Source organism: Pogoniulus pusillus, chromosome 4, assembly GCF_015220805.1.
Source record: "Pogoniulus pusillus isolate bPogPus1 chromosome 4, bPogPus1.pri, whole genome shotgun sequence".
In the NCBI taxonomy this organism is placed as follows: domain Eukaryota; kingdom Metazoa; phylum Chordata; class Aves; order Piciformes; family Lybiidae; genus Pogoniulus; species Pogoniulus pusillus.
In genome coordinates this window covers 13180077-13195047 of record NC_087267.1, presented here as the reverse complement: position 1 = coordinate 13195047, position 14971 = coordinate 13180077, and the positions used below count along the sequence as shown (strand labels likewise).

General features: G+C 44.0%; 1 protein-coding gene across 1 annotated transcript; it reads right to left on the bottom strand.

Annotated features, from left to right (window-relative positions):
- Positions 1-8416: 8416 nt before the first annotated feature.
- Positions 8417-13251, bottom strand: LOC135175092 (prolactin-like). Its single transcript, XM_064142901.1, has 4 exons — positions 12907-13251; positions 12683-12790; positions 11122-11301; positions 8417-9258 (listed from the first exon to the last, which is right to left on the bottom strand). Exons 1-4 carry the CDS (start codon positions 13183-13185, stop codon positions 9064-9066), a joined length of 762 nt encoding a protein of 253 aa, XP_063998971.1. The 5' UTR covers positions 13186-13251; the 3' UTR covers positions 8417-9063.
- Positions 13252-14971: the final 1720 nt, after the last annotated feature.

Here is a 14971-nt window from a genome sequence, read left to right as displayed (position 1 = left end):
ACTTCAAGGAAAATACCCTATGAATTTTGACTATGCTTTTTTGTTTATTTGCAAGACTTTATAGCTCAAAACAGAAGCTGAACTTTTCTTTATCATACATTTATGAATGCATTTGTTGAGAAGAAAGACTAAGAGTTACAGGTGAAACCTTTTGGAAAACATGAGTTTAAAAAGGCTATTTAATTTCTGGCAGATTAATGTATTTTATAGTCAAAAGAGGTGATTGTGATAATCTAGTCTGTCTTTCCTCATGGTACATGCCATAAATGTTTCTAATTATTCTTTCTTTTAGTTCCAAAGGTTTTTGAACTGTATTTTACATTTTTCAAAAGTCATACAATTGTTATTTAACATTTTACCTTTGAGTGGGTGATACACTACTCTCTTTGTTATGTTGTATTGCCTAGGAGGCGAAGTTTAGATATATTTACAGCCAAAAAACCCATGAGATTGCAGTGATGAAGCATGTATCATAAACTTCATGCATGATCAGGAGAGTTTTGTGTATGTCCTGCCTTTGGAGTGGTCGACCGCACATCTCTAGTCTTGCACTATACATTATTGTTTGCATGTGATCTCCTATGCTTCTTTGAAAGAAAGAAGAAATTACATACAAATTACCAAGTCATCTCTTCCTGTGGCTACAAACCATCGTTAGTGTAAGCTGCTTCAAAACCTACTCTCAAGGCACTCAAACAGATTTAGTATGCCATGTGTTACATGCTCTTCAGTAACATGTTTGTTCCTACCTTGCAGTGAAGTTCCAGAGCTAACTCATATTCTGCCTAAAACCTTTAGGGATGGGTGAGCAGATTGCGTACACAAAGGGATGAATTTACTGTTCAGTTGTGCTGTTGAGGTCATAGTCCTGCCCTGTTTGAGCTCCTACTTGAAGGACCAGTAAGTGTTGGTGGCCCAGATTCCTGTGAAATAGGATTTACTAGTTGTTGCCTGCAATGTAAGGCATGCAGGTATTTCCAAATTACCATCAAATGATCAAGTGGAGGCGTATTTGTGTGGATATTCATCAGTGCTTCCTATTTTTTGGAGGAAATTAGCATATTATGGGTGTGACTGAGGTTTTGCTATTTCAGCTTTCAGGGGAAAGAAAGTCTTCACAGCTGCTCATATTCTTTTACTGCAAGTCAGTTGAACGTCAGTGTCAGGAACACTTCTGGAGAGAGGAGATGGAACTCAGAATGCTCCCTGAGAAATTTTTCAGTTGATAGTGTTGCAAGCACCAACTGTCACATTTGGTGACACAGACAGCACAGTCTGAGCTGATGTGTTAAACAGAATACATCTGAAGGTGTCATACTGAGGCAAAGATCAAGCAAGGATCCTGCAGAATTAGTTTCACAGTTACAATGTTACATGTGTTTCAAATTGAGCAAGTTCTGGTTCAGTGTAGCCTATTAAAATTTATACCATCTCATGGACCTCCAAATCTATTAACACCTCCTCATGAGTGTTTTTCTTCTGTAGGTAGAATAATGCTTCAGTATGCCAGATAAAACACTACTTACTTGAAAATGCTGATCAAGCTTTCCTAAAAACCTAAAAGTATACATGTGAATTTTAGATTATACCAAAAATAGTCTGATTCAGGTAGTCAGAATGAATTTAGGTTGTGACACATACAACCTATGGACTAACAGAACTGACATCTGCTGGGAAAGTAGCACAGCAAGCTGCAGGCAATTGAGGAGACTCCTGCAGTGCCTCAATTATAACTTCCTGAGCTAGGATAGCTCTACCTGAGGGAATGCAATACTGGACCTGATGGTCACAAATGCAAGCAAAGTCATCTGTGATGACAAGACTGGGGGCAGCCTGAGCTGTACTGATCATACAAAGGTGGATTTTGCAATCCTAAGGGATTTGCATGTCCATGGGACATGCAAAGATTATAGTTGGGAGTCCAAATTTTAGAAAAGCAGAATTCCATCTCACTAAGGAGTTAGTCAGTAGGTCCTCAGGGGAAAGAATTGTCAAGGACATAGGAGGAGAGCTAAGCAGGCAGATCTTTAAAGACATCATCCTTACAGTGCAAGAACTCTTGATTCCCATGTGTAGGCAAAGCTGAAGAAAGACCTGGTGGTCAAAATAAAGACCAAGAGGGAACTGTACATAAAGTTGAAGCAGAGACAGGTGACCTGGGAAGATTACAGGAACATTGACTGGTCATGTGGAGATAAGGTCAGGAAGACCAAGGCATGGCTAGAGCTGAACCTGGCAAGGGATGCAAAGAATAACAATAAGGGCTTCTAGAGGCACATCAATCAGCAAAGAAAGGTTAAAGGGAGCACTCTTCCTCTGAGGAGTGAGAATGGAGAGCTGGTGTCAACAGACGAGAAGACTGAGATACTCAGTAACTTTTTTGTGTGTCTCCACTGGCAGTCTTGCTCCATCCTCCTCCTGAGTTGATGGACACTAGGTGCAAACCGACGGGGTAAAGTCCCTCTCACTGTAAGGGAAGATCACATTCAGGACTGCCTGATGAACCTGGACAAACTTAAGTCTGTAGGACCTGATGACATGCATCCCAGAGTTCTGAAGGAATATGCTGATGTAGTTGCACAGCCACTCTCCATAATATCGGAAAATTCATGGCAGTCAGGTGAAGTCCTCAGAGACTGGAAGAAGGGAAACCTTACACCCACTTTTAAAAAGGATAAAGGAGGGGACCTGGGACATAATCAATCTGTCAGTCTCATCTCTGTGCCTGGGAAGACCATGGAACAGATCATCCTAGAAGCTATACTAAAGCATGTGGAGGACAGGGAGTTATGTGAGACAGACAGCATGTCTTCAGCAGGGGCAAGTCCTGCCTGACCAACCCAGTGGCTTTCTATGATGGTGCAACTACATCAGTGGAGAAGGGGAGACAAACAGATGTCATCTGTCTGGACTTTTGTAAAGCCTTTGACACAACTCCCTCACAACATTCCTCTCTCTAAACTGGATGAGGATTTGGTTGGATGTTTCCATCAACTGTTGGTCAGTGACTCAATGTCTAGATGGAGATGGGCAACAAGTGGTGTCCCTTAAGGGTCTGTATTGGGACCAGTGCTGCTCAGTATATTCATCAGTCATACAGACAGCAAGACTGAGGGCACCCTCAGGAAGTTTGCAGATGATACCAGGCTGAGTGGTATGATTGATAAGACTGAAGGACAGGATGCCATCCAGAGGGACTTGAACAGGTTGGAGAGGTGGGCTGAGGAGGCTCTCATGAGGTTCCATAACGTGAAGTGCAAGATTGTGCAGCTAGGTCAAGGCAATCCTCAGTATCTGTACAGGCTGGGGGATGATAAAAATTGAGAGCAGCCCTGCAGAAAGTGACTTGGAGGTACTGGTGGATGAAAAGACAAACATGAACCAGCACTGCACACTTGCAGCCCAGAAGGCAAATCACATCCTGGGCTACATCAAAAGAAGTGTGGCCAGTGGATCAAGAGAGGTGATTCTGCCACTCTGCTCTGGTGAGACCTCACTTGGGCTACTATGTCCAGCTGTGGGACCCCAACACAAGAGGGACATAGACCTGCTGGAATGGGTCCAGAGGATGGCTGCAAGATGACCTCTTCTACAATGATATGCTGATAGAATTGGGGCTGTTCAGCCTGGAGAAGAGAAAGCTCTAAGGAGACCTGACAGCTATATTTCAGTATCTGAAAGAGACCTACAGGAAGGCTGGGGAAGGATTGTTTAGAAGGGCTTGTAGCAGTATAACAAGTGGCAGTGGTTTTAAGCTGGAGCAGGTAGATTTAGGCTAGGCATAAGAACAAAGTTCTTTACAATGGGAGTGGTGAAATACTGGAACAGGCTGCCCAGGGATGTGGTTAGCCTTGTTCCTGGAGACAATGTCTGGAGCAAAACATCATGGGGCTTGTAGTTCAGATTGTAACATGAGAGGCTTCTTTCTGGTTGCCGCTTCTGGTTTCTGGTTTTGGGGTATGGGTCTTTTTGTTCTGGGCTGGCTGTGGGCTTGAGGGGCAGGTGAGTCTTTATATTTCTGGCTTCTGCAGCTGATTCTGCTTTCACTCTGCTTTTCTGTGAAATCTCCTGAGGTAGTTGTACATTGTATCACTCCATTAAACCCTCCTTACCTCAGTCTAGGCCTTTCTGTGTTACTTCCCTCCTGATCTGTGCAGGGCAGAAGCCTGCTTCTGAGAGTGGACTGTCTTAAACCAGGACAGAGACAGTTCGCCTTTTCTAGATCTGGGTCTTGGTCATCTGAAGTGTATCACAAATGACCCAGATGATGCCAGTCTACAGCAGACACAGCCACTGTCACATTTTTGCAGGTAAGGCAACTGTGAACGTGACAGGCTGGCTAGCTTTGCATGAGCCTCACAACGCTGCTAATAGCTGAATTTGCTGACCAAACCTGTGTCAGCATTTACACTTTGCTTGTACAGATTTTTAGTATGAAATAATTTTCTAAATGTTCTTTTGGTTTTATTGATTCTTTGCCAAACAGGAATTGTTGCAATCTGCTGAGAACAGGACTACGTTACTGACTTCAGTGTCAGAACGTTGTACAGCAGTCGAATGTCATTCCTGAGCTGCAGTAATACCTCAGGTTTGGTTTATCTGGTGTGACTTACCAGTACTGCATTTAAAATGCAGTTGCTAGCACTGCAGTTACACAGCTCCTCTGACAAATGTGTTTCAAAGTCAGAAGATGGACATTAAGTACATTCTCATGCTTCAGTATGCTCTACCAGTAACACTGTTACTGCTTTTCACAAACCAGAAGGAAATTCAAACCAATTTTAAGCATTTTACCTGTAAATTCAGTGCCTTAAGAAAGGACTAGAGAGGAGTTAGGGTCCAGTTAACTTGGGACTTAGTTTTGTAACATGGGCAGACCAGAACAGCCCCAGTAGAGAAAGGTTTGCAGTGGATTCATTGCTATTGACTGTAGAAATACAAATGACTGTGTTTCCAAGTTACGTCTCTGACAATTGTTGATATCATCAGACAAACCAAAGCATATAAACCTGAGTCTGAGGAGCTCCCCACTGAGGCTGGTACCTAAATTGATGGCCAGAAAATTGCAACTCCCACTCCTTGGCTTCCTGTAGACTCTCATGGTAATTCTAAGCAATGAAACAGGGCATGGTGGATGGGGATGTCACAAGGCAACATCTCAGTAGTGATCCTTCAGTACTTGCCTAAACATGCAAAAATCTTGCCTTTCATAAACATCCAGTCCTTGAGGTATTCTTAACTTTTTCCAAATCATTTTACTTCACATGTCAGCATTTGAATGTCATATGAGATAGCTGAATGTTAATGTAGATCAGTCAAATATAAGTGTTTCCATTTGTTTCTGTTTTGTTACTTTACAGGTTTAGATAGTTAAGGCACAAGTGATATCTGTAACTTAATCCATCACACCACTGTCAGCACATACCAGATTTACTCTAAATTCAAGATACACTATCAAAGCCATTTAGCACATTATGAGAAGTACAAAATGAACTGTCAGTCATTGACAGTCTGTCTGTCATATCCATCACTGTGAAAAAATGAAAAGGTTACAAGGAAATATCTAACTTACAAAAGCAGCTTTTAATACCTGAAAAAAGTGAATTAGACTACACAAAAATGTCAGTATTGTGGGGTTATCCTTCAGTGTTTTGTGGACTAAGGTCTGAAGAACAATGGAGATACATATTAATTCTTAAATGTGTTTGACAAGGAAAGTTAATGGAACTGAGTTGTTCCAGACTTGGAAATTACGCCATGCATTACCTATAATATACACTGTTATAGGTGGCTGCATAAGCCCAGCATTTAACTCCAAGTCAATATCGGTTTTCTGATTGCTCTTTCATTTGCAGAGTTGTTTTTCCTAAGTTAATGTTCCCAGATGCAAATGATAGGCTCTCGAACTCCAAAGCATTTGACTGTAGCACAGAATTTTACATTTTCAGGTATTGCAACTAGTTTCACTGCTGTCTTGAAGAGAACTCGTAGAGGAGATGAAGTAAGCATCCTTCCCCTGTGTAGGAAGCAGCCTTCACTGGTATTTGATTGAGGCATCGGTGGCCTTGGAGAAAAACGTGTCCTTTTGAGCCCAGCGCTCAGGGCTTTTCTCAATTAAAAGAGGTAGCAAGTGGATGCCAGCAGTACAGGAAGGCTTTTGTTTTACCAACACACGTGGCTTCGGACAAAGGCAAGCCTTAAAATACAAGACTAATGAATGTAAATTACCATGGATAGTATTTAGGCGCATTGTTGTTCTTCCTGTGGCACTCGCTTCCTCCTTTTCTCCGTTTTCGCATCTCTAGAGAGTGCGAACATTTTCGGTAACACACCTGCTTCCTCATTTGCTCTGTTTACGCATTTCTCTACAGCAAACCGCATCCTGGGGTTTGCTCTTCGAAGGAGAATTATTCTTATTGATCAGCTTCATTTGCAATGTGTTTTCCACCTGACCCCTGGGATGTCTTCCCATCTGCGGAAGTTCCTCGTAGCCATTACGGCTGATCTCCGAATCATCCTGCAACTCGCTCTGACAGCCACCAAGGGGGTCCGCGGAGTTACGGCCGCCTTCCACCCACGGGGGCACGGCCGCCTTCACCTCCCGCCAGCAGCCCCCCCCAGCGCGGCCCTGGGCGGCGTAGGGTGCAGCGCTTCAACCCGGCCACGGGTCCGCGGGCAGCCAGTCGAGGTTTGGGGTGGGGACAGCGCTGGTGCCGGAGGGAGCCTCGTTTGGCGCGGTAACGCCTCCCGTGTCTGTCACCTTTCGCTTCGGAAGCCGGGCCGCGGTTGCGGATCCCGCCGGGACGGGGCGGGGTTACACCCTAGCTCCGTTTTACTCCTTAGTGAACATTTGCTCAGCTTCGACATGCCACAATAACCCCATGTTAGCAATGAGACACACGGCGCCAGCATGCTGCTGTGTTCTGGGGCTGCGGCTACGCTAGGCGGCGGGATAAATGCTCTAAGGATGAACTGCTACCGCATCTTCTGTGAGCGCGGACAAATGCAGGCAGTGTGGGCATCCTCTGCTTCTGTCTGTTCGACCAAGGGAGTCTTCCTCCACTGTCCTTGAAGCTGTGTCGTTTCCAGACTTGCCTCAGAATTTGCACATAAATGCTGCTATTTTGGTATGTGTTTGTAGTGTCTCATTGCTTAAGGAACTGCAGCTAGCAACTTCTTCAGAGATATCCCCTTGCATTTCTGCCATACCTGACACAACAGGGACCATATTTGAGTTGTGAACACTCTCAGCGTCTGGCTGAGAAAGTACAACACATCTACTGTAATTGCTGATATATGGGCCCCCCAGTTTAGAAGGGATGTTGAGATGCTTGAGCGTGTCCAGAGAAGGGCGACGAGGCTGGTGAGAGGCCTTGAGCACAGCCCTATGAGGAGAGGCTGAGGGAGCTGGGATTGTTTAGCCTGGAGATGAGGAGGCTCAGGGGTGACCTTATTGCTGTCTACAACTACCTCAGGGGTGGTTGTGGCCAGGAGGAGGTTGCTCTCTTCTCTCAGGTGGCCAGTGCCAGAACAAGAGGACACAGCCTCAGGCTGCGCCAGGGGAGATTTAGGCTTGAGGTGAGGAGAAAGTTCTTCACTGAGAGAGTCATTGGACACTGGAATGGGCTGCCCGGGGAGGTGGTGGAGTCGCCGTTCCTGGGGCTGTTCAAGGTTGGACGTGGCACTTGGTGCCATGGTCTAGCCTTGAGCTCTGTGGTAAAGGGTTGGACTTGATGATCTGTGAGGTCTCTTCCAACCCTGATGATACTGTGTGATACTGTGAATATCAGCAGTTACGGAGTTGTAACTGAAAAAGGTTATTCCTTTGTTCTGCATAAACATTTCTTTGAAACATTCTCCCGATGAGTTTCTCAAGCCCAAATCCAGTATTCTTATTAAATAATCATCAGTATTTTACTTTCCATTCTTGGGAGGCTGAGCTCCAGCTACCATCAAGATCAGGAGAAGCCAGAAAAGAGCATTCAGAGATTAAATAGTTGAGAATATTTTCCTAGTTTCAGTTAGGATAATACAAATTCTGATCCATGATTTTATTTTTTAGCTGTCTTTTCTCAGTAACTGCACTTTCTGAAATCAACAGTGTCTACTTCTAGTAGTGATAACTCTTAATACTTCTAGTTGTACAAACAGAACAATGTCACTTCTAAATCTTATTACTGCTTTGGGGTGTGGAGTAAAAGGCTGCACCTGCAGCGAGGAGCATACAGGACAGATAACCCTAAACTGACCAATGAGCTATTCTGTTCTGTGTATGTCATATTCAGAATGAAGCAGAGGGATCACAAGGGTCAAGTTGTTTTTTTTCAGTAGCTGGCATCCAAGTAGGATTCTGTCCATTCTGCCTTTGATCCCAGTCCATAAGTTGCTGAATCCAGTTCCAGAATCCAGCTCCTGAATCAGGTTCCTGCCTATTGGTCCAGTCTGAGATTTCTGCCACAGCATCAGTGGTGATGGTGACTAACTGCCATCAGGGGTGTTGGGATCACTATTAGGTTTGTACATATTTATTGTTATTATTTCCATTAAAGTAGTTTTAGTTTTCTTTTCCAATTAATCTCTTTCCCTTATTTCCCTTATTTTTTTCTCTTTGGGAAGGGAGAGAGTGATTCATAGAGAGAATCTGTCACTCGTTTAGTGGCCAGCCCAGCCCACTGGGGAAAATGATGGGAAACTTTTTTTTTTTAATATAAAAATGTACTTTATTGGTAATATGTAGATGTATCTGTACCAAAGTTTAACAATCTGAATTTCACTTTCAACTATGGATATATCTAAATTGTGTAAATTACCCATAATACTGTCTATCACAGTGTCACATGGAAGGATATTTATTCGTCTACTGTTGGGATATCTGGTGAGTTAACCCACACACACAATGCTTTAACATTTCATCTGCACAGGTCAACTGTTGTCACATAGCTGCCAAATCATTTCAAAACCACTTTCCTATTACAAGTACTGCAAATGTGATAATTTATAAATTCTGTTCTTTCATTTTTTTATATACAGTATGCTTAAGACTACTTGTCAAGAGATTACAACTCAACAACTATTTTCTGGCATAATCCTACACTTAAGAATTTTTAAGTAGCTTTGTACTTTATTGGAGTCTCTCCTGAAACAGTGAATAAAGTCTGAGTCACTCATCATGTTTGCCTCATTACTCATTGATAGTTCAGCAACTTCAGCTGATGTAATTCCATTTAATGAATTGCTGATGATCCCCATTGACTGCATCTGTATTGAAAACAGAAAAAGAAGTCACAACTATGTACACTCTTTAAAATACCAGTGCAGCAGTCAGCTAAGGCATCACTATGTTAGACTGTTCAACTTCAGACCTTTCTGATACATACTGAAGATGTACACAAAGCTGCTTATACAGGATAACATTGTCTTTTTATTTTGACACTATCTATACAACCTTTAGACTAGTAATGCTAGAAGAACTCATTTGGTAATTGCTCTTTCTTCTTGAAGTAATATAGCAAATGAGTCTTGAGATTTTATAGACATTTGTTTTAGTGAGTTTTGTGAAGGGAAGCTTCTAACATGAGCATTTAACAGTTTAACCTGGCAAACTCTGCAGGTCTATCACTTCTCAGAGCAGAAGTGTCACAGGTGAACCACACTTCAAAACAGTGTCTTACTGAAAAATACAGCTGCAAAATGTTCAAAAGCATTTGCATCATTCGCTTCATTTTCTAAATGAAGTTTCTACTTTGTGATAGGTCCATAGTATGGAGAGGTAAAATCTTTAAATCTGGGTTTTTCACTGATTTAATCAAAAGTGTTTTGGAAAAAATGAACTCATGTAAATGTACCAGAAGTGTGCAGCTAGTTTGGAATTTGACAGCTTGCATCAGTTACAGAATGAAGGGTCAAGTTGTTTTCTTCAGTGGCTGGCATCCAAGGATAATTCTGTCTTTGATCCCAGTCCATAAGTTGCTGAAGTCAATTCCAGCATCCAGCTCCTGAATCACTTTCCTGCCTGCCTATTAGTCCAGTCTGAGACTTCTGCCACAGCATCAGTGGTGATGGTGACTAACTGCCATCAGGGGTGTTTGGTTCAATACTGGGTTTGTATATATTTATTGACATTATTTCCACCGGCTTGCTTCAGTTACAGAACAAAGCAAAAGTCAACATTTGAAGTTGAATACCACTGAATTTCAAGGCCATTTTAACCCAGAATGGTGGCTGCCCTTGGAAGATGGACTTTCCATTTGTAACTTGGAGTGTCCCTAATCAGGGCTGCATTTTAGAGCAGGGTAAAGATCCCTCCTATTCTACTGATAAGCAGCTTATAATTTTAAAAGTTTACCTGCATTCATAAAGTTGATCTAGTACTGTAAGATACTAGTTTGTGACTTTTTAGTGTAACAGACACCTTGGCAATGTAGCCATTTCAGATAATGGCGACATGGGCTTCATTTGTTTAGACAACTGCCCAAGAAGTACAAAGATAAGGAATTCTGGCTAGTAATGGAAATAACAAAAAAGCTAGAAATTTAAATAACAAAAATTTACATCCAGTAATTTATGTATGATCTGCCAGAATTTGGAATGGAGTTTTGAGACTGTTCTGTGACTGGCTTCTGACTTAAGCTATGCCCTTATCGTCTTGAAGAACTTATTGTAGCAGAAAATTGTTGCCTTAGGAAGGAGCTCTCTGCAGCAGACAGCACTGATACTTGAATTATTTAGAATGCAAATCCAAATAAAACTGAAAACAATCATTAAGTATTTGTCATGGTGTATCCACATCTCTGCTGCCCTAGAAAAGTCATTACTGACTTGTATATGAAGCTGTAAATGGTTAGTCTTTGTATTTTTGTCTTTCATATGTTTGATGTAAATAAAATATTGCTTACACCTATGGACATACACAATCTACATATCTGCCAATCTATAAATGAAGTCTTTTCTTTTGATTGAAAAAAATCCTGTCTCTCTAAAGAAGTTCACCATTGCTGGACCAGACTCTGCTAGCATTAAGGCTACAGCCCAAATGACAGCAGACACTACCTGCAACCCCGTGCTTTTAAGTCATTTATAGTGCATGACTGGTATAAGTAAAAACTACATGAAAAATCTTGCCTTTTCTGTTACTTTCTCAACTCCAGTCTTCAGCTCATGTACCATATTGCTGATTTGCTTAGCTTTGCTAAGGCTGTCATCGGGTAGCTCTTGATGGTGCTCAATGTGCTGGTTAAAGTGGGAAAGTGGTTCTTTCCAGGCTTGCAAAAGCTTCAGTATCAAATGAGTTAGCTCTTCTCTCTTATAAATTAAAATAGTAAAGATTTTCTGTTAGCCTGCAGCAGGTCAATGAACACTGTAAGACCGTCTCACTGTGAAAACTCAGCAGGATTAAAATCGACATTTGCAATTTAGTAGTTTTCAAATATCAAAACTTAAGGGCCACTCTGGTTATTTTGAGCAACATTCAGACACGTTTTTTGTCTTGTTTTCAGCTTTCTTAGAATCCTAAGATTTGGAATAATTAAAATTGATTACAGTATTAGCAAAAAGGTGGCATTCCTGTCAAACTTAGTACTGAAAAAAAAAATTCAGGAACTCCTAGATGGCTCAGGAGCCCAAGAAACCTCATCTAGATACCTCTGCTGGTGTAGAAGTTCACACGTTTCCTCACACCTGCTGTGGTTATGGCTGTATCAGTAAGAAGCTGTCTATGGACACACCTCCCAGAAAGTGGATAGTGGTCAGAATGGTTGCTTCTCCACCAGAAACTCATTGGCCTAAAGACCTCTCCTGCAATATAATGTCAAAAGTAAGACTGACTGGTTAAAGCTTTCTAAAGCAGGCAGGGCTTCATTTCCCACTGCCCTTGCAGAAGAGTTTCTGCACCTCTTGGGGGAAGCTCCTCACTCCACCATAAAGAACAAAATGTTAATATTTGTCTTCATCTGTCTCCTCCAGAAGTTTCTTCCACTGCTGTATACTTGATTTTACAGTCTGCTTTCTCTGTTTATAGAAACTCCTCTATACTAGTGATGATTTTTTCCTCTTTGCCATTACATCTGCCTAAAACAATTTTCTATTCATTTCCCCTTTCCCCCTTACCCAACTACTGATTCAGAGATAATGACAGTTATTTCTTTCTCTTGATTGCTTTTTGTACTTTCCAGTGATGTTGATTAATTTACCTTATCTGTCACAAGCAGAGTTTTCTGAATTTCTGTTCCTCAGAGACTGCCACACCAGAATCAAAGGAATGTCTGTCTGCCAGTCATTTGGATGATTCTATGATAAAATTACTGCAATACCTCTGTTATAGCTAATAAATATGCCTTAGACATATAGAACCATATATATTTTTGTTAACACAACAAACTTACAATTCGTATGCAATACCTCTGCGATATGCACCTGTTTGGGGATCAAAACTTACCAGCTTCTTCAAACTGACGATGAAGCAATGCAGACATAAAACCTCTCTGCCCATCTCCACCCTGACTGGGATGGGGAACCACCACAGTGTGATGGGTGAGACATTCTGGAGGCTCTGACAGGACTAGGGGTAGTTTTCCTGTTCCTCAGTAGGGAAAGGGGAGGCAGTGGTACCTGAGAAGCTTCCTCCCAGTCCCCCAAACCCGCGGAGTTCGTTCTGTCTCCCCGCGCTGCGCCGACCTGCCCTTACCGGGATTTTCTGGGCATATTCTTTGCCATTGGGGGTCAGCATCCCCGACGTGTGGCACTTCCGAGTGGGTTTTCCCAGCTCGTTGTCACGGGCAGGGAAGTGTTTTTCCTACGAAGGAAGAAGAACTAAAGACAAACCGAGAGCTGCCCCCCCAGTCCCGCTGGCAGCCGTTCCCAGGGCGGTGGCACCCAGGTCCGTGGCGGCGAGGCCGGCCCGGTACTCACCAGCTCGGCATAGAGCGCCGTGGAGAGGCTGTGGATCCTGCCCGAGTGCTGGATCACCCGGTCGAAGAGATCGGCCACCGTGAGCAGGCGGCAGCCAGCGTGCCCCGGTGCGCAGAGCAGCAGCCACAGCAGCGCCAGCGCCGCAGCGGCACCTGCGGGGCGCCCGTGAGGCTCGTGGGGCGCGGGGCGTCGAGCGGGGTCCCCTCCGCTCCACCTCACTCCGCTCCCCCGCCGCCCGCCGCCCTCACCGGCTCGCCCTGCCGCTTGAGCGAAGGTCATGGTGCCGCAGAGTCCGCTGTGCGGTGCGGGGCGGCTGGAGTCGGCCGGCGCCGGGGTTGCCCTCGCGTCCTCTATATAAGGCGTGTTGTGTTGTGCATGGGGTGGGGTGGCTTGCCCGTCATGATGGAGCCTTCCCTGGCGTGCGCGCCCTGCGGCCACCGGCAGCAAGCCCATCGCAGGGCGCTGAGCGGGAGAGCCCCTTGCTCCGACGGCACCAGGGGCAGCCTCGGCACGCAGGGCCAGACACAAATGGGTCTCCCTGGCTGTGTGGACGACACTGAGCTCTGCCGCACCCGGCAGGTGCGGGGCCATGGCTGCCCCGGGGTCGGTGTCGCCCGTGGGCACAGCGTGCTGGGGCCTCTGTGTGGTGCAGCCGGGCCCACACCAGCACGTCCAGTGAGAGGTGTAAACAAGGATAGCAATGGACACCATGAGAAACTTTGATGGCACTTATTCATCTCTTTTACCACCTCTTTAACCATCTCTTTTAATCACATGGTTAAGATGGAATCTGCTTTCTCTGCTCACTTGCAGGCAGTCAGAGGTAAAGCCACTGAAAATGTAGCAGCACCCATGGTGGTGCAAGCATGGCTCAAGATGTTTGGGGCTGTCCTTGCATGGAAAATAGGTCAAGGAAGTAACACAGCAAAGCAGTCAAATCAGGATCCTCAAAGAACTGAAGGCTTGACTGATCCTGATCAACTCTACAAGACATGAAAGTTAAGATGTTTATTATGAGGATCATGACCACCGATAGGTCAGAATAGGAGCTGCTTCAAACTGAGCAGTGATGAAATCTGAGCACATGGTCTTACTACTATGTTTTCTGGGGTTTCAAACTCCAATGGGAGCAGATAAGCATCAGGTAGAGCTGGAAGTAGACACCTTCTCTGCCAGTGGTTATTCGGGTGGAGGTTGGCTAGGGAAACTGGTGACTCTTGTGACATGGAATGAGTCAGCTGTGCCCTTCTTGTTGATTTTTTTTCATTTCTAAGGCAGCAGTCTGCTTAGAAATGAGGATGCATCTGATTTGAAATTGTCATCTTTTCTCTATGACCACCCCACACACTATGATAGAGTCATGTATCTGTTTTCTAGCCTGTGAATCCAAATTTCCTGAACATTTGCTAAAAATAGAAGGCACAGACTTCACCAGAATGATGAACATCCCTCTTCACCACCCTTCAAGGACCGATGGTTAACTGGTACCCTTTCTGGAGGTGGAGTCTAACTAGCTGGAGGTGGAGTTTGACTAGCTCTTAGATGAGGAAATTACCTTGGCTGTGTATGCTCTGTGTGGATGTTAAGGAGGGGTTTGAATCTGTGTTAGAAGTGAATCTCTCTGAGGAGACCTAATAGTGGCCTTCCAGTATCTGAAGGGGACATACTAGAAGGTTGGAAACGGACTGTTTACAAATATCTGTTGTAACACGACAAGGGACAATGTTGTTACATTAGGTTGAATGCTAGGAGGAAGTTCTTTACCATGAGGATGGTGGAACAGTTGCCCAAGGAGGTAGCTGAGGCCCCATCCTTGGAGACATTCAAGATCACATTCCATGGGGCTATGGGCAGCCTGATCTGATGGAGCATGTCCCTGCTCACTGCAGGGGTGTTGGACTAGATGACCTTTGGAGGTCCTTTCCAACCCAAACCATTCTATGATTGTAGGAAATAACAACTAAACCTGAACCTGTAGTGTCTTACTGTTGCTTTGTGTTGTTTATTTATTAATTTGGTTTGTGGTTTGAGATATGTCCTTTGAAACAGTGTCTGTAAGACATGC